The 19,783-nt window shown below is 46.0% G+C and overlaps 1 protein-coding gene across 4 annotated transcripts in view; it reads right to left on the reverse strand.

The window, feature by feature from the left end:
* Positions 1-1,490: 1,490 nt before the first annotated feature.
* The window catches only part of HSF2BP (heat shock transcription factor 2 binding protein), an 87,426-nt gene continuing 69,133 nt past the window's right edge, over positions 1,491-19,783 (reverse strand). For 2 of the 4 annotated variants that reach the window (XM_061422815.1, XM_061422842.1), the window contains 2 exons: positions 13,156-13,314; positions 1,491-2,229 (listed from right to left, as the gene is read on the reverse strand). In XM_061422815.1, coding sequence (XP_061278799.1) covers positions 2,021-2,229; positions 13,156-13,314 — 368 coding nt within the window. In that variant the 3' untranslated portion in view covers positions 1,491-2,020. Of the gene's footprint in view, positions 2,230-3,499; positions 4,842-13,155; positions 13,315-19,783 lie in introns of all 4 variants that reach the window. The other 2 variants (XR_009737459.1, XM_061422835.1) reach the window with 2 other exon arrangements.

Raw genomic sequence — 19,783 nt, forward strand, 5'->3', positions numbered from 1 at the left:
GCCTTCCAGGCTCACCGGCTGGGGGGTGGGGGAGATACTGGAGAGGGAGTGAGGTCTGTCTGTGGGCCTGGCAGGTTTCACGCCTTTACACACTGACAGCACCAAGAAGAAGTTCCTTGACGTAATAAATAGAAAAGGAATTATTTAAAGCTTAAATTTAAAAAACAGATACCATTCTACTGCTGTTGTTTTTGATTTTAAAATTCACAAGCAACCTCAGACACTGCCACATATATACTTCAGTTACTTTTTAAAATGAGTTTTCTTTATATTGCAAAGTAAAAAAAAAAAAAAGAAAAAAGAAAAAGAAAATAAAATGAGTTTTCTTTAGATCTTCAGATGCAAAAAAAAAAAAAATGAAGATTCCATGTTTTCCCCTTGACCTTCATAAGAAAAGTAGAAATATTAGAAAGGCTAGTCACTCCTTAAAATTGGCCTTAAGTACTTTTCCTGTGATATACATTCAAAATATGTATTTGACATGTTTCTTTCTGAAGGAGTTTTCGTAAGAACCCTTGCTATCTTTAGCACTTTAAAATTAGGAGGAAAAAAAAAGTATCCTTCTTAATCACATTCATCTACTAATTAGCTAAACTACACGACAGTCACGGGCTTGGCCCAGTTCCATTTTTCTCTATATGCCACCGATCCCATTTTTGGCAGGAAAAAGACCCTGCATTTCTAGAGACAGCACAACTAATTACAACTAGTTTATCTCCCATTACCTTATCAAGCAAATAACCAAAATGAAAATGATACTATACTAGAAAAAGAACAAAAACACAACGTCCTCAATTTTATTTGCCAGTCATCAGGGCCCACAGCACCACACAGCACAGATGGACCAATGTCTGCCTCTGTGAATTTTAAATTGCCTTTTACAACTTTTCTCTGCTTTTGATGAGCCAGGTTCCACAATATGTCAGCTTGTGAAATTCAAGCAACTGTGTATATATATAAGCTCCTTCATTCAGACTCAGCCATAAACTGCACAAAGCCTGTAAAATCTGCTTAAAAGGAAAATAGTTATTCCAAACTGCCACGCACACAGAACAGCATACACACGTGCTTGGGGCTGCCGCGGGACAGGACACCAGCCTGTGCTTTTGCAGATGCAGGGCTCCCAGAGCCCACGGGCCTGCAGCATCATCCTGATGGACACGCCACACGCTGCCGTGCTCTTAAGAGTGACAGAGGGGACTCTGCCCACATATCGCAGCACCCACGAGAAACAGACAGCACCCTCCTCTGTTCTCTGCCACAGGACCAGATGCAGTTGGGAAGGACACACACCTGTGCACATCATTTAAAGAACTTCAAGCAACTGTGTGAAGGCCTGTTCCATGATAATGTTATATGAAAAACTGGATCCCTGAGTTTATAGCCAAAGGGCCCAGAACAGTGCAAGGAGAGGTTTTCTCCAGCCACATATATGCATTGTAATATGCAACTTCCTAATACCAAGTTTATAATACTTCAGAAAACAATGGTTATAGCACATCAATGACTCTGCTGGCTTTATTTATTCAAAAACAAAAGAGGCAAAAAAATACAGAACTAAAATGTCCAATGTCATCTGAAATAATAGGTTTACCAAAAGGTTGAAAGATAAACGTGAACTGGGGGGATTAACTGTAATCATTAGAATGAATTGTTTTTCAAAAAATGTATCTTAGGAAAATGCTGACCAATGGGGTAGGTGGTTATTTAACCTCTCGCTTTCAGAGGGAGCCAAGAGGTTTCAGAGTCTCCTGGGCAGCAGGAGCCGCTCTAAGAAGGCCCTCTTCCGGCTGCAGCTGACATGGGCCTTTCTGGAAGGACAGATCCTTCCTCAGGCTCCCCTTCTGGCAAGGTTAACCAACCACCCACAAGAATTTTTACTTCCAAGAGGAAGTCCTGTAGATACATATCAATTCACACCCATCGCTAGTCATCACATCCGCATGTGTAACATGGCACACGGCTGGTGACTCTGGAGGACAAAGTGGGGACCCGGGGAGAAGATGGTGCGTGAGCACCCCTACACATCATGCTCCAGAGCACGCAGGTCCTCCAGGAGCTCCTGGGCCACAGTCTGCAGGTGGGGGTTGCGGCTCTTGGCCATAGCCAGGATGCGCTGCAGGGGCAAGGAGCTCCGGAACTCAGAGGCTGACCTGGAGAAGACTTCTGGCTCCAGCACCACAGACTGGACGAGGCGCAGCACGTGGAGACACACCTCTGCGTCGGGATCTGGGAAAGAGGCAATGGTCCAGTTAGAATAAAACCTTCCAAGGGGACCCTGGGCAGAAGCCACCCTCAGGGCCTCCTGGTCTTTGGGAACGATGGATTGGACAGTTTACTGAACTATGAACTGACCCAAAAAGGTGTCACTTCTTGACGTAAAAGCTGAGCTCATGAAAGGCACATAAAAACAACATCTTCTACTTAGTAATGTTCTACCTTTGACTATTACTCACAAGCATGTAATTTTAAAATGCTGAACTAAAAATACGAGGGCTTTTCATGTAGTCTGCTGTAATCCTGTTCACTTATACGAGCACTTTCACTCCAAGTTCAGCAAACCCGAGAGACCACATACTGACGAGGCATCGCTCAGGCCACTGAGCTCCACAAAGTCACGGCTGCAACACTCCAGCTGCCTTCCGTTTTCCATGGGAGGCTCCCTGGAGTTACAGAGCTGGCAGCCACGGACCACAGCAGGCACGCAGAAGCAGCTGGACCGAAACAAGAGCCCCAAGCAAGCTGTAACCCTGACCACCACGGATCCCCTTCTCCTCACCATGGCTCTCCAATGGGAACGTTAAACATGCCACGGACTCATTTCTTCATTAGACTGCGTAATAGGAACCAGACTCAAAATCTGTACCTCTTTCCTAGCACTACACTTTAAAAACCTTTAAGCTGTAAGTGGATTGAAGAGAGTAGACTAAACAAGCGTTCAGTGGGTACTGCCATGGAACACACACACACACACACACACACACACACCCCTGCCCCGAGCCCTTCTTTACTGAACAAAAGCACCGAGACACATTAAGACTGCTGTGCTGGGAGGCAGAAACTCCCCGGGGTCCAGACCATGAAATCCTTCTGTCTGGGGGGACGGGAAGGAAACTCTCTGGCACAGAAACAACCAAAGACACAATCAGAGCGGCTGCCACGGGAAGGAGGACAGGATCTCTGTGGAGGCGCCCACTCGGATGCAGGCACAAGAGGGAGCTCCCCCCACTCACCCCATGACCTGCAGTGGCCCAGCAGCCAAGGAGAGCAGTCTGCAGCAGGGAGCAAAAGCACGGAAGGGGATCCCTCTGGGACACAGACCAAAGGGAAGGCCCTCAGCTGAGGGTGGAGACTGCTCTGGCCACTCAGTCCGCACCGTCAGCACAGGAAGGAGATGTTCTGAAAGCAGCAGTGCAGAGGTAACCACAGCAACAAACCCCAAGCCCAGCCCAGCCCCGACACCGCCACCCCAGCAGAATAGGACCTGTGAACACTTTACCTCATTCTCTCCTGCAGAGGCTGGCATGGAGGCCAAAGTCAGCCCATGTTTCCACACAGGCTGTGAGTTAAGGGTGGCTGTTACCTTTTTAAAGGGTTATTTTAAAAGAAAACAAACAGAATAATACACAACAGAAACCACACGTGATTCTCAAAGTTCAAAATAGTTACCAGCTGGCTCATTACAGGAAAAGCCTGCTGACCTCCACTCTACTGCCCTATACACAAGGCACACCATTCAATCAGAAATTACAGTGACAAAGCAAGGGGATTAAAACTCCACTGAAGTAATAATCAACAGAACCAGACTCAGAGATAACCTAGATGTAGAAACAATTAGAAAAGGAATTTGAAATAAATATGATCAATAGATGGGAAAACACTGTTTTAGGGTTCTTGCAATATACTTGAAGCAGTACATTATTATTTAAAGATTTTAAATGCTTTAATTTAAAATCAACTCTGATTAATTAATACAATTAATAATAATTCAAGTCAATTTAGTTCAGTCACTCAGTCATGTTTGACTCTTTGGAACGCCATTGAGTCAGTGATGCCATCCAACCGTGTCATCCTCTGTCCTCCCCTTCTCCTCCTGCCCTCAGTCTTTTCTTTCCCAGCATCAGGGTCTTTTCCAATGAGTCAGTTCTTCTCCTCAGGTGGCCAAACTATTGGAGCTTCAGCTTGAACATCAGTCCTTCCAATAAATATTCAAGACTGATTTCCTTTAGGATTGACTGGTTTGATCTCCTTGCAGTCCAAGAGACTCTCTCAAGAGCCTTCTCCAACATCACAGTTCAAAAGCAGCAATTTTTTGGCGTTCAGCCTTCTTTATGTTTCAACTCTCATATTCATACATGACTACTGGAAAAACCATAGCTTTGACTATACAGACCTTTGTCAGCAAAGTAATGTCTCTGCTTTTTAATATGCTGTCTAGCTTGGTCATAGCTTTTCGCCCAAGGAGTAAGCATCTTTTAATTTCATGGCCGCAGTCACCATCTGCAGTGGTTTTGGAGCCCAAGAAAAGAAAGTCTGTCACTGTTTCCATTGTTTCCCCATCTATTTGCCATGAAGTAGGATCATGAAATAGGATCAATGCCATGATCTTCATTTTTTGAATGTTGAGTTTTAAGCCAGGTTTTTCACTCTCCTCTTTCACTTCCATCAAGAGGATCTTTAGTTCCTCTTTGCTTTCTGCCATAAGGGTGGTGTCATCTACATATCTGAAGTTATTGATATTTCTCCCAGCAATCTTGATTCCAGCTTGTGCTTCATTGAGCCTGGCATTTCGCATGATGTAATCTCAATTAAAGATTGTATTATAAACCCTAGGGCAAATACTAAAAAAAAAAAAAAAAAACTTTTAAAATGTAAATGATAAGTGAACAGTGCAGATAGAATAGTAAATACTCAATGCAACAGCAGACAAAAAAGAGGGAAAAGAAACAACTACAAGCATTTCTGTATTTCTATATAAATTAGCTGAAAACTGTATAAATACATTGATTAAAAGACAGAAAATACACAGGATGAATTAGGAGATTGGGACTGACATATTTTGTTGTTGTTCAGTCGCTCAATCATCTCTGACTCTGTATAAAACCAATAACTAATGAGAACCTATAGCACAGGGAACTCTACTTAGTGCTCTGTGGTGACCTAAATGGAAAGGAAATCTAAAAAAGGTAGATATATGCAGATGAATAAATGATTTACTATGCTGCACAGCAGAAACTAAACATTGTAAAGCACCTATACTCCAATAAAAAATTTTTAAAAGATATAAAATGCATAAAACATCAAGACTCAATTATACATTGTCTACAAGGCACCTAAAATAAAGACACAGGTTAAAAATGAAAGAATATTAAAAAAACATGCCAGGCAAACACTAATTAAAAGAAATCTGCAAAGCCTGTATATCAGACAATGTAGACTTCAGAACAAAAAATATTACCATGTGCTTAGAAGGGTCATTGTATAATTATAAAGAGGTCAGTGGATCAAAAAGACACAGCAGACTTAATTAGATATGTACCTAACAACAGAGTTTCAAGAGAAACAAAGCAAAATATGATAGATGCTGTTGCTGTTATTCAGTTGCTAAGTTGTATCTGACTCTTTGCCACCCCATGAACCATTGCACGCCAGGCCTCTCTGTCCTTCACCATCTCCCTGAGTTTGCTCAAACTCATGTTCTTTGAGTCAGTGATGCCATCAAACCATCTCATCTTCTGTTGTCCCCTTCTCCTCCTGCCCTCAGTCTTTCCCAGCATCAGGATATTTTCTAATAAGCCAGCTCTTCACATCAGGTGGCCAAAGTATTGGAGCTTCAGCATCAGTCCATCCAATGAATATTCAGGACTGATTTCCTTTAGGATTGACTGGTTTGATATCCTTGCAGTCCAAGAGACTCTCAAGAGTCTTCTCCAGCACCATTGTTTGAAAGCATCAATTCTTTGGTGCTCAGCCTCCTTTATGGTCCAACTCTCATATCCATACATGACTACCGGAAAAACCATGGCTTTGACTATATGGACCTTTGCCGGCCAAGTGATATCTCTGCTTTTGAATACACTGTCCAGGTTTGTCATAGCTTTTCTTCCAAGCAGCAAGCGCCTTTTAATGTCATGGCTGCAATCACCATCTGCAGTGATTTTGGAGCCCAAGAAAATAAAGGGCTGTTCATTTTCACTGTTTCCCTATTTGCCATGAACCAGACCACTTGATCTGCCTCTTGAGAAATTTGTATGCAGGTCAGGAAGCAACAGTTAGAACTGGACATGGAACAACAGACTGGTTCCAAATACGAAAAGGAGTACGTCAAGGCTGTATATTGTCACCCTGTTTATTTAACTTATATGCAGAGTACATCATGAGAAACGCTGGGCTGGAAGAAACACAAGCTGGAATCAAGATTGCCGGGAGAAATATCAATAACCTCAGATATGCAGATGACACCACCCTTAGGGCAGAAAGTGAAGAGGAACTCAAAAGCCTCTTGATGAAGGTGAAAGTGGAGAGTGAAAAAGCTGGCTTAAAGCTCAACATTCAGAAAACGAAGATCATGGCATCCGGTCCCATCACTTCATGGGAAATAGATGGGGAAACAGTGGAAACGGTGTCAGACTTTATTTTTCTGGGCTTCAAAATCACTGCAGATGGTGACTGCAGCCATGAAATTAAAAGACGCTTACTCCTTGGAAGGAAAGTTATGACCAACCTAGACAGCATATTCAAAAGCAGAGACATTACTTTGCCAACAAAGGTTCGTCTAGTCAAGGCTATGGTTTTTCCTGTGGTCATGTATGGATGTGAGAGTTGGACTGTGAAGAAGGCTGAGCGCCAAAGAATTGATGCTTTTGAACTGTGGTGTTGGAGAAGACTCTTGAGAGTCCCTTAGACTGCAAGAAGATCCAAACAGTCCATTCTGAAGGAGATCAGCCCTGGGATTTGTTTGGAAGAAATGATGCTAAAGCTGAAACTCCAGTACTTTGGCCACCTCATGTGAAGAGTTGGCGCATTGGAAAAGACTCTGATGCTGGGAGGGATTGGGGGCAAGAGGAGAAGGGGACGACAGAGGATGAGATGGCTGGATGGCATCACTGACTCGATGGACGTGAGTCTGAGTGAACTCCGGGAACTGGTGATGGACAGGGAGGCCTGGCATGCTGTAATTCATGGGGTTGCAAAGAGTCGGACATGATTGAGCGACTGATCTGATCTGATCTGATGGGATGGGATGAGATGCCATGATCTTTGCTTTTGAATGCTGAGTTTTAAGCTGGTTTTTTTCACTCTCATCTTCATCAAGAGGCTCTTCAGTTCCTCTTCCCTTTCTGCCATTAAAGTGGCATACTAGATATGATAGATAACTAATTATAAATTAATTCACAATAAGAGTTGGAAATTTAATACTTTTATTTCCATTACTGATTTTAAAAAAGGAAGAAAGAAAATCAGTGAAGATACAGAATCCCTGAACAGTATCAACCAATTTGACCAAATACACATTCAAAAGAATTCAAAATATGTTCTGTGATCACAAAAAATTAAGTTAGAAATACAGAAATACATAATAAATAACAGAAAATATGTGAAAAAAAATCTCCAAATATTATTCAGAATTTTTTTCTAAATAATCTGTGGATCAAGAAGTCATAAGGAAAACTAGGAATTACTGTGATTGAAATGAAAATAAAACGCATTATCATAATTTGTAGACAAGAGTTAAATCACTGTTTATCAGGGGAAATTATAGCACTGAATGCTTGTGTTGGATGAGAGCAAAGGTCTCAAATTAATTTCCTTACCTTTCACCTTAAAAAAAAGGCGGGGGGGGGAACTTCCCTGGTGGTCCTGTGGTTAAGAATCTGCCTGCCAGCGCAGGGAACATAGACAGGTTCAGTCTCTGCTCTGGGAAGAATCCACACACCACGGGGCAACTAAGCCTGTGCATTGCGACTACTGAGCCCACAGGCTGCCAGCTAACAGAGCCCAAGCTCTAGAGCCCGTGCTGCCCAATGAGAGAAGCCACACAGTGAAGCCCACGAACCGCAGGACAGAGCAGCCCCTGCTCACTGCAGCTAGAGAAAGCCCACGTGCACCAACAAAGACCCAGAGCAGCCAAAAATAAATACATTTTTAAATAGAAAAGTAAAAAAATCAAACCAAAAACAAGCCAAGGGAAAGTAAAAATAAAGAACAGAAATCAAGACAAACGAGGACAAATAAAAAACTAGGGGGAAAAAAAATTAACCCCAAAGCTGACCCTGCTAAAAAGATATCTACAAAACTGAAAAAATTCTAGCCAGGGCAAACAAGGAAAGGAGGGGGAAGAAGAGACAGACACAGATTACAAGCACTGGGAATGAAAGAGACTTCACTACAGAACCTACAGATACTAAAGAAATAATAAGGGAATATGGGCTTCCCTGGTGGCTCAGACAGTAAAGAATCTGCCTGCAATGCAGGAGACCCAGGTTCAACCCCTGGATTGAGAAGATTCCCCTGGAGAAAAGAATGGCTATCCTCTCCAGTATTCCTGCTTGGAGAATTCCATAAGACGAGCCTGGTGGGCTACCGTTCATGGGGTCGCAAAGAGTTGGACACGACTGAAGTGACTTAGGAGCAGCAGCAGCAAGAGGTCTGACCACAGAATCCTGTTAAATCACAAGAATAGTTAAAATACGACTTGATTTTTAATCGCTCTCCATGACACTCTAATCTGCTGAATGAAACAAAACCAACAGAAGGAAACCGGTGCCTCCATCAGTGTGGCTGCACGCAGCACGCGAGGGCAGGGGCCAGCAGCTGTCAGAGGGAACTGCCAGCTCTCCCTCCAGGGCAGGCCTGGCCGCACGGCCAGCCCAGGGTGTCTCCAGAGCATGCAGAGCAGGAGAGGGGCCGTTCTGCCGAGCTCCAGAGCTCTCACACCAGAGGCTGCTCTCCACCGAGCGGTCACCTGTGAGGGCCACCGCGCCAGCAGACACGCCACCGCTGCTCAGCAGCATCCAGAACGCCTCCTGCAGCTGCCTTCAGAGCCAGTCCGGAAGCCATTCCCAAACACCAGGGTCACTACCTGAGACACAGCAGGATGCTGACACCTGGCGTGTACCGAGTCGGGCCGCAGGCTCCCCTCCAAGCCCCTCAGCCAGGCCTTCTCCCCTCCCGGCCGGCAGGCTCTCCGACTGCTGCTCAGCTTACTCACAGTGTCTGGCTACTCGGTCTTCACAGGAGCTGGAGGACACCGCAATCTCCGGGTTCTCCTCCCCTTCGTCCTGCCTCATCATGGTCCCTCTATCTCCCTGCTTCCCCCTCCTCCTTTTCCTCCTGCACTGAAAACGCTGGTGCGGCCCAGGCCCAGCCTCAGACCCTCTCACTCGCTGTATGGTGTCCATGGCTGCAGCCACACAGGCGTCCTCCACCATGACGGCTCACAGGGCGGCCTCCAGCCCCGGCCTCTGCGTGACTCAGCTCACAAATCCAACTGTGCCCTTCACGTCTCCCTTTGAACATGGAACAGGCCTCCCGAATTTAACATGAGAAGAATTACTGTTTCTCTCAAGTCCCCCCAACAGCACCACCAGGGACAAGATTGTTGTTTGGTCACTCGGTCATGTCTGACTCTTTGTGACCCCATGGACTGTTGAGTCCGACTATCTGTGTCTCCATGGACTGTAGCCTATCAGGCTCCTCTGTCCATGGGATTTCCCAGGCAAGAATACTGGAATGGGTTGCCATTTCTTTCTCCAGGGAATCTTCCCAACCCAGGGATCAAACCCACATTTCCTGCATTGCAGGTGGATTCTTTACCACTGAGCCACCAGGGAAGCCCAGGGACCAACTACTCAGCCCCAAACCTAAGCATCAACCTGGTTTCCCCTCCCTCATATTCCCATCCCTTCAAAATGGATCTTGAATCCAGTCATGCCAATCACTGTTACCACTCCTGCCATCCCCAGACTACCACAACCTTCTCACCCACACCCCACCCCTGCCCCGTCCCCCTCGCAGCACCCAGATGGAGCCTGGAGACGGCCCTTCAGCCCAGGGCCACCCCTGCTCTGCCTGCACAGGCCACTCCAGCCCAACGGGTTCCCTGACCTCCTCTCCTGACACTCCCTCACGCCTCTCTACCACACTGGCTGCTTCACCTCCACGTCCTCACAGCTCAGGGCCACTGCACAGCCTTCCCGTACCACCCCTCATCACTGAGCTCTGATGGCTCTTCCTCCGCCTCACTCAGGTCTCCACTGCCCACAGAGAAGAACCACTTGGCCCCGGGAGCCCTCTCACCACCCAGTCTTTACTAGAAGATTTCCACCACTCTGCTGGTCATCAGGTCTCCCGAACTGAACGTAAGCTCCACGAGGGAAGAGCTTGGCCTGGTCACTTCTGAACCTCCAGTTCCCAGGACAGGACTGGCGCTCAGGGACACCTGTAAGACAGGCGCTGCTCGAGCGCTCCTGGCTGTAGCGCACCTGCCCATGGTGTCTGCCACCCTGGGGGCAGAGGAAGCCCCTCCCAACTCAGCAGTGAAGTCTGCAGAGGAGATGCCAAGCGCAGCAGTGTACTTTGTGGGAGACAAAATAAATACAGCCTCTAGTCTCTACTCTCTTACCTAGTTAGAGATTTTTTTTTCAGTAAAGTAGTTGCAGGCCATTAACAAGTAACAGATGAGAAAGTACAAACACAAGTCTGTTGGTAATATTCGTCATGACACCCTAAGGAAGGAATGATCAGTCTGGGGGGTGGGACATCTGGAAAGGTTCCCCAGAGAATGCTTTCAAGTTGGATTTTGAAGATCTGGGAACATAAAGCATCTAATCATTTATCCTATTTCTCATTTTTTCTTTCCAAAATCCAAAAACATGTTATAATGTCAACCTTTACCAATTACAGGATGTGAGGATCTTGGCTCCTTCCATCAGCTCATCTGTTTCTGGATTGCCCTCCAGCACAGACTCCGCACTGCCCTCTTTCCAAATCACTTCTCCACTTTCTCCATATTCTTAACACAATACTTCAGACAACAAATCACACACAGAGGGAAGTGGGAAAAGGTCACCTGGCCCAGCTAGGAACCTGCTCCTTTTCTAAAACACACTCGCACAGCAGATGGGTCAGCTCTGACACACATGCAGAGCCTGACTCACACCCAAATTAGTCCCACTTCAACACTCGTCAAAACACATTAAAATAAGCAGATGTCAGTAACCATAACAGAAGTATGGCCGGAAAACACAGAATTCTCAGAATGGTGTATCATCTCTTAAATGAAGGTAACACACAATTTTCACATCTCAAATTAAATGTAGGTTTAAACGATAATGACAGCATGGCCCAGGAGAGAACACACAGGCTCAGGAGGGGAGTGTGGAGTCAGAGGGCCAGGATGTGACCAACACACAGAGTACCTTTCTAACTGTCCAGCCTTGGCCAGGAAGGACTTCTCACTCTCTCTGAGTCTTGGCCCCAGGACACACGCCCATCTCAGAGGGTTTGAGAGGCATGTGAGATAACACATATAATAAGCCCATGCTGGGTGGAGCAGGAGCCCCATAAGCGTGGCTGCTAGACTCTGACTGGCTGCCGTGCTGCCTCCAGCTGTGACGATTATACACAACTATGGCCTGTCAGGATTCAGGCCTCTTACCTAAAGGAGCTTCCAAGGGTTACCTTTCGGGTTATTTTTCTGGGAAGTTTAGCTTATGGATGGTCGATCTGAAGCAAGAGGGTTTGTGCCAGCAGCGGTGTCTGTTTCCGGAGATGATGCAGCGTGGGGGGAAGCAGTGGCGGGGATGAGAAGACGGGGCTGGGGGCTGGACGCACAGATGGCCTGGTCCCAAATGCTTCCTGAGGAGGAGCGCAGCCACACCACACACCAAGGGAAATACAAAGCTACCAAATTCACTCCTGCTGTCATTTTCTTTGTTGAAATTGTGCCCTCACACAAAGAAGAAAAAATACTAAAAGAGAAAAAAAAAAAAAGCAAAGGGCAGCAGTGACCCGTAGGATAACACCAAACTTGTTGTTAAGAGTCCTGGAAGGAGAGGGGTTGGAAGACATGAACACACTGTGAAGATACAACAGCCCCAAACATCCAAATGTGAGGTAAACCACAAACCTAGAGAGCTGCACCAAGGCTTGTCTTGTCTGATGCACCACGATGTCTGAACACCAGTGACAAAGAGAGACTCACAGAAGGGAAAAGAGGAAAAACCACGTGAGGCGGAGGAAAGGTCAAAAGGACAGCAGACTCCTGGTGAGAACACGTGAGGGCCAGAGGGCAGGGGCAATGTCTTTAAAGTAATGAAACTTGGAAGCCCACACCCAACAAAGTATCCTCTGAAAATCATGGCAAATAAACACTATGTAAGACAAACAGAAATGGAGAGAATTCTACCCCAGGCAAGCCTGCGCCCCAAGAAATGGCAGAAGTCCTTTAGGCAGGAGAATGCTACAGGTGGAAACCAGGATCCATACAAAGGAATGGGAGCACCAGCAGTGGGAATCACGCACGCTTTTCTTCCTATCTTTTCAATCTCTTTACAAGGGAGTTGATTAAATCAAAAATAATAAAAATGTATTTCTAGGTTTTCAACACACATATATGACAATTTTAAGAGAATGGAAGGGGGAAAAGAAGTATAATGTTAACACTACACGTGAGCAGTTGGAAGGTGGACTGTGATAAGTATATATCTTATGCACCAGAGTAACCACTATAAGAAATACTTTTTAAAAAGAAAAGTAGCTAATAAACCAGTAACGGAGATAAAATGGAATCAAACAAAACTACTAAATTCATCAAAAAAAAAAGGGTGAAAACGAACAAAGAACAGATATGACAAGTAGAAAGCAAACAGCAAAATGACACTTAGTCCCAAAGAAATTAATAAATCAAATTATCTAAACATTACAATTAAAAAGCAGAGATTTTTCTAATTAATTAAAAAAATTCAAGGCCCAACTATAGGCTGTTTACAAGAAATCCACATTAAATATAAAGAAACAGGCAGGTAAAAGAATGGAAATACATTTTTTTAACATTTTATATACATACAAGTGTATTTTATACATGTATGTTTTGCATATGTATTAAAATATACTAATACTAATCCCTAATGGCTCAGACAGTAAAGAACCCACCTGCAATGCAGGAGACCCAGGTTTGATCCCCGAGTTGGGAAGAGTCCCCAGAGAAGGGCATGGCAATCCACTCCAGTATTCCTGCTTGGAGAATTCCATAGACAGACCATGGGGTCGCTAAGAGTCGGATACGACTGAACGACTCTCCGTCAGTTAATACTAATCAAAAGAAAGGTGCAGGGGCTGTAATAACCTCAAGTAAAGTAGCATTCAGAGGAAGGACTATTACCAGGGATAAGGAAGGACATTTTGAAATAATTAAAAGAAAACTCTATCTATTAACAGGACATAACCATCACAAATGTTTACATACTGAATAAGAGAGCTTCAAAACACATGAAGTGAAAATGGACAGAACGGAAAGGAAAAATAAATCCACAGTGATGGTCAAAGATTTCAATATTCTTCTCTTGATAACTGATAGAAAAATTAAAAATCAGTATGGATATAGAAGACTAAACAACATATCAACCAACCTGAAAGTTGCTGCTGTTGTTACTAACGTTTATAGAACACACCACCCAAAAACAATAATATACGCAATCTTTTTCAAGTATGGTGGAACATTCACAAGACAGACCACACCTGGCACTAAAAGACGAGTCTCAATAAATAAAAAAGGACTGGGATCAGACATGTATGTTCTCTTGCCACAGCAGAATTAAATTGCAAATCTATACCAGAAACACATATAAAAATCCCCAAATATTTGGAAATGTCAACTTAGCTTAGAACAGGCACCATACAGCACACACACTGAACAGTGTCATGTGGTGTCACAACCCCAGAGTCAGACACACCTGCCCTGCTACACCTCATCCTGCGCTCTGTCAGTCAGGCCGAACAGACTTCTGTGTATATTCAAAACTACAGGTGCCTTAGCATTCTCTTCACTGCAGATTACCCAGGGTCCTCAAGAGGCCACCAGACAGCACTACAGACCCCAGAAGGCCCAAGAGGTCCCGCAGGCCACACCCCTTCCCTTCACTGCCTCTCCCTCCCATGGGCTCCCCGCTCCCACCCCGCCCCCACAGCTCCCGGGGTGCACCCTCCACCTCCACCCCAGTCCTCCCACACAGCTTCGTCCCACAGCTCTCCAGGTCTGCCTTCCCAAGGAGTCCAGGACATCTGGACGCTGGTCTAATGGCCTACTCAGAGTCTGAAAAGACCCCTGGCACAGCTCTCCTGCCCCCCCTAGGGCAAGTCTCCTGGCTACTGCCCAGCAGAGAAAGCACAGGTCAGGGCTCAGCCCTCCCCACCTCACCTCCCGGGCCAGCAGCCCGCCTAGTAATCAGCAGGTGCTCAACAGCGTCTAGAGGATGGATGAGTGAATCTGCAAATGAGAGATTATGGGGGTGAATGTGCTCTCCAAGCAGGCACCTGCCACACGCCGCATGGGGAAGCAAAGCAGGTTCTGACCAGGGTTCCCCTCCTTGCAAGCAGTGACTCCAGAAAAAAAAAACTTTCTGGTGACACATTTGTGCCCAAGGTGACAGATGGAGCAAACACAACCCGCTCTACACATGGCTGTGAGAGACAGTCCCATGTGCGGTGGGCTCGTGGCTCTGTAAACCGGCCACGTGGTGCACAGCCCAGAGGACATGGGTTCCGCAAGGACTGGTCTATAACGCTCCCCTCTCGAGTGAGGGAAATGAGGGAAACCCATACACTGAGAACAGACAGACTAGGAACCTCAGCAAAAACATGAACAGAGAGCCAGGGACCTTGCAGTAACCTCCAGAGACCAGACCCACGTCCCTCCTGTGCCAGACAAGAGCTGACGGAGCTCTGGTCAGGCTGCAGATGATGGCCGAGCACCATGTGGGGCACAGACCGTGTGCCTGTAATGGCAGGCACCCTGGCAGACTGGCGGGGGAAAAGGGGCTGGCCAGGTTCCAGCAAAGAGGCAGGGTAAGTAGAGTCTTCACACAGGACGTGGGACACACACAGGAGCCGAGTACCACTGAGGGACGGGTGACTCCAGGCTTCCTGGCTCGCCTGCCTCTATGCTCCACACATCCTTCCCCTGCTCTCATGCCCATGGTTTCAGGGCAGCTCTGAGGAGGGCAGCTGGGCTTGCGAGGTACTCAGCAATTAGGAAGAAGGTGCTCTGGACGCGGACAAAGGCATCCCACAATGGCCGCCCTGAGGTCAAGTACTCCCCAAGCCCCTGCTCTGTAAGCTGCTTGGGCCCAGCTGGTCTCTGAGCAGACTGCCTCTAGCCAGCCTGCCCTGGAAAACATCACAGTCACCTCACTGTGCCCCTTTAGCCGACGAATCTATGTAGCACTTTAATTCGATAAAAACCAGTCCACCGTCCTCTTATCTGGAGAAGGAAATGGCAACCCACTCCGGTGTTCTTGCCCGGAGAATTCCATGGACAGAAGAGCTTAGTGGGCTCAGTCCATGGGGTCACAAAGAGTCAGATACGCCTGAGAGACTGACATATCCTCTTATCAGTCAGTCGGCTGCCCCATACCTCCCGACTCTTCCCAAGACACCAGCAAGTCGACAAGTTGGATGTTTATCTTTGGAGCAACAGTTCTTATCATCTTTTTTAAAATTAAAGAAACCTTCTTCAAATTCTGATAGAAACTGTGAATTAATCCTCTCCAACACCCTCCCACACACACACAACCCCCCGACACACACACCCACACACACCCCCTACACGCTCACACCCCCCACACACATCCCACCATACACACACACACACCCACACCCCACACACACACACCCTTGAAGACCCCAGAGTGCGAGACTCTCCTCTGCCTCCAGGAGGAAAGCTGGCAATCTGCTGGATGGATCCTGGTTTCCCTGCTAGGAGACAAGAGGCCCCCTTGGGAAGGCCAGGAACGGGCCACGCCAGAGCTGCCCAGACTCCCTTCTCTCAGGGAGCGGCTAAGGGGCTAGCCTCTTCCACAAGCCTCTTATCCTCATCCATCAGAAGGCAAACAAAATGAAAACCACAATCACAGAAAACTAACCAAACTGATCACTTGTTCCATAGCCTTGTCTAACTCAATGAAACTATGAGCCATGCTGTGCAAGGCCACCCAAGACAGACGGGTCGTGGTGGAAAGTTCTGAAAAATGTGGTCCACTGGAGAAGGGAATGGCAAACCACTTCAGCATTCTTGCCCTCAGAACCCCATGAACAGTATGAAAAGGCAAAAAGATATGACACTGAAAGATGAACTCCCCAGGTTGGGAGACTCCCAATATACTACTGGAGAAGAGTGGAGAAATAACTCCAGAAAGAATGAAGCAGCTGAGCCAAAGCAGAAACACCCAGCTGGGGATGTGTCTGGTGGTGAAAGTAAAGTCCAATGCTGTAAAGAACAATACTGCATAGGAACCTGGAATGTTAGGTCCATGAATCAAGGTAAATCGGATGTGGTCAAGCGAGAGATGGCAAGAGTGAACATCAACATTTTAGCGATCAGTGAACTGTAAAATGAATGAAATTTTAGTTCACTAAAATGAATGGGAGAATTTAATTCAGATGACCGTTATATCTACTACTGTGGGCAAGAATCCCTTAGAAGAAATGGAATAGTTCTCATAGTCAACCAAAGAGTACAAAATGCAGTACTTGGGTACAGCCTCAAAAATGACAGAATGATCTCTGTTCATTTCCAAGGAAAACCATTCAATATCATGGTAATCCAAGTCTATGCCCCAACCACTAATGCTGAAGAAGCTGAAGTTGAATGGTTCTATGAAGACCTATAAGACCTTCTAGAACTAACACCCCTCAAAAGATGTCCTTTTAATTATAGGAGACTGGAATGCAAAGTAGGAAGTCATGAGATACCTGGAATAACAGGCAAGTTTGCCCTTTGAGTACAAAATGAAGCAGGGCAAAGGCAAACGGAGTTTTGCCAAGAGAATGCACTGGTCATAGCAAACAACCTCTTCCAACAACACATGAGATGACTCTACACATGGACATCATCAGACAGTCAACACCAAAATCAGACTGATTATATTCTTGGCAGCCAAAGACGTAGACGCTCTATGCTATGCTATGCTAAGTCGCTTCAGTCGTGTCTGACTGTGTGTGACCCCATAGACAGCAGCCAACAGCCTCCCCTGTCCCTGGGATTCTCCAGGCAAGAACACTGGAGTGGGTTCCGGTGCATGAAAGTGAAAAGTGAAAGCGAAGTCACTCAGTCGTGTCCGACTCTTATCGACCCCATGGACTGCAGCCTACTGGGCTCCTCCATCCATGGGATTTTCCAGGCAAGAGTACTGGAGTAGGGTGCCATTGCCTTCTCCGAGACGCTCTATACAGTCAGCAAAAACAAGACTGGAAGCTGACTATGGCTCAGATCATGAACTCCTTATTGCAAAATTCAGACTTAAATTGAAGAAAATACAGAAAACCACTAGGCTATTCAGGTGTGTGTGTGTGTGTGTGTGTGTGTGTGTGTGTTAGTCGCTCAGTTGTGTCCACCTCTTTGTGACCCCAGGGACTATAACCCGCCAGGCTCCTCTGTCCATGAAATTCTCCAGGCAAGAATACTAGAGTGGGTTGACATTTTCTTTTCCAGGGGACCTTCCCGACTCAGGGATCGAACCTGGGCTTCCCATACTGCAGACAAACTCTTTATAGTCTAAGCCACCAGGGAAGCCCATTCAGGTATGACCTAAATCAAATATCTTACAATTATACAGTGGAAGTGACAAATAGAGTCAAGGGATTAGATCTGATAGACAGAGTGCCTAAAGAACTATGGATGGAAATTCATAACATTATACAGGACGCAGTGATCAAAAACATCCCCAAGTAAAAGAAATCCAAAGAGGCAAAATGGTTGTCTCAGGAGGGCTTACAAATAGCTGAGAAAAGAAGAGAGGCTAAAGGCAAAGGAGATAAGGAAAGATACACCCATCTGAATCTAGAGTTCCACCGAATAGCAAGGAGAGACAGGAAAGCCTTCCTAAGTGAACAATGTAAAGAACTAGAGGAACACAACAGAATGGGAAAGACTAGAGATCTTTTCAAGAAAATTAGAGACACCAAGGGAACATTTCATGCAGAGATGGGCATGATAAAAGACAGAAGCAGTATGGACCTAACAGAAGCAGAAGATATTAAGAAGAGGTGGCAAGAATACACAGAAGAACTATACAAAAAAGATCTTCATGACCCAGACTGGTCACCTATAGCCAGACATCCTGGAATGCGAAGTCAGGTGGGCCTTAGGAAGCATCACTATGAACAAAACTAGTGGAAGTGATGAAATTACAGTGCAGCTATTTCAAATCTTAAAAGATGATGCCGTTAACGTGCTGCACTCCATATACAAGAAAATTTGGAAAACTCAGCAGTGGCCACAGGACTGGAAAAGATCAGTTTTTATTCCAATCCCAAAGAAGGGCAATGCCAAAGAATGCTCAAATTGCTGCACAGCTGTACTCATTTCACATGCTAGCAAGGTAATGCTCAGAATCCTTCAAGCTAGGCTTCAGCAGTACGTGAACCAAGAACTTCCAGATGTACAAGTTGGATTTAGAAAAGGTAGAGGAACCAGTGGAGAAGGCAATGGCACCCTACTCCAGTACTCTTGCCTGGAAAATCCCATGGACAGAGGAGCCTGGTAGGCTGCAGTCCATGAAGTCGCTAAGAGTCGGACATGACTGAGCGACTTCACTTTCACGCATTGGAGAAGGAAATGGCAACCCACTCCAGTGCTCTTGCCTGGAGAATCCCAGGGACAGGGGAGCCTGGTGGGCTGCTGTCTATGGGGTCACACAGAGTCGGACACGACTGAAGTGACTTAGCAGCAGCAGCAGCAGAGGAACCAGAGATCAAATTGCCAACATCTTTTGGATCATAGAAAAAGCAAGAGAATTTCAGAAAAACATCTACTTCTGCTTCATTGATTACACTGGAGCCTTTGATTGTATGGATCACAACAAACTTTGGAAAATTCTTCAAGAGATGGGAATACCAAACCACCTTACATGCCTCCTGAAAAATCGGTATGCAGATCAAGAAGCAACAGTCATAATCGGACATGGAACAACAGACTGGTTCCAAACTGGGAGAGGACTCCGTCAAGACTATATATTGTCACTCTGCTTATTTACCGTATATGCAGAGTACAACATGTGAGTACAAATGCAGAGTACAAATGCCAGGATGGATGAAGCACCAGCTGGAATCAAGACTGCCGGAAGAAATATCAATAACCTCGGATATGCAGATGAGGCCACCCTTATCGCAGAAAGCAAAGAGGAACTAAAGAGCCTCCTGATGAAGGTGAAAGAGGAGAGTGAAAAAGCTGGCTTAAAATTCAACATTCAAAAAACTAAGATTATGGCATCTAGTCCCATCAGTTGAGTTCAGTTCAGTTCAGTCGCTCAGTCATGTCCGACTCTTTGCAACCCCATGAATCGCAGCACGCCAGGCCTCCCTGTCCATCACCAACTCCCGGAGTCCACTCAGACTCACGTCCATCGAGTCAGTGATGCCATCCAGCCATCTCGTCCTCTGTCGTCCCCTTCTCCTCCTGCCCCCAACCCCTCCCAGCATCAGAGTCTTTTCCAATGAGTCAATTCTTTGCATGAGGTGGCCAAAGTACTGGAGTTTCAGCTTTAGCATCATTCCTTCCAAAGAA

The sequence above is a fragment of the Bos javanicus genome, chromosome 1 (assembly GCF_032452875.1).
Source record: "Bos javanicus breed banteng chromosome 1, ARS-OSU_banteng_1.0, whole genome shotgun sequence".
NCBI lineage: Eukaryota > Metazoa > Chordata > Mammalia > Artiodactyla > Bovidae > Bos > Bos javanicus.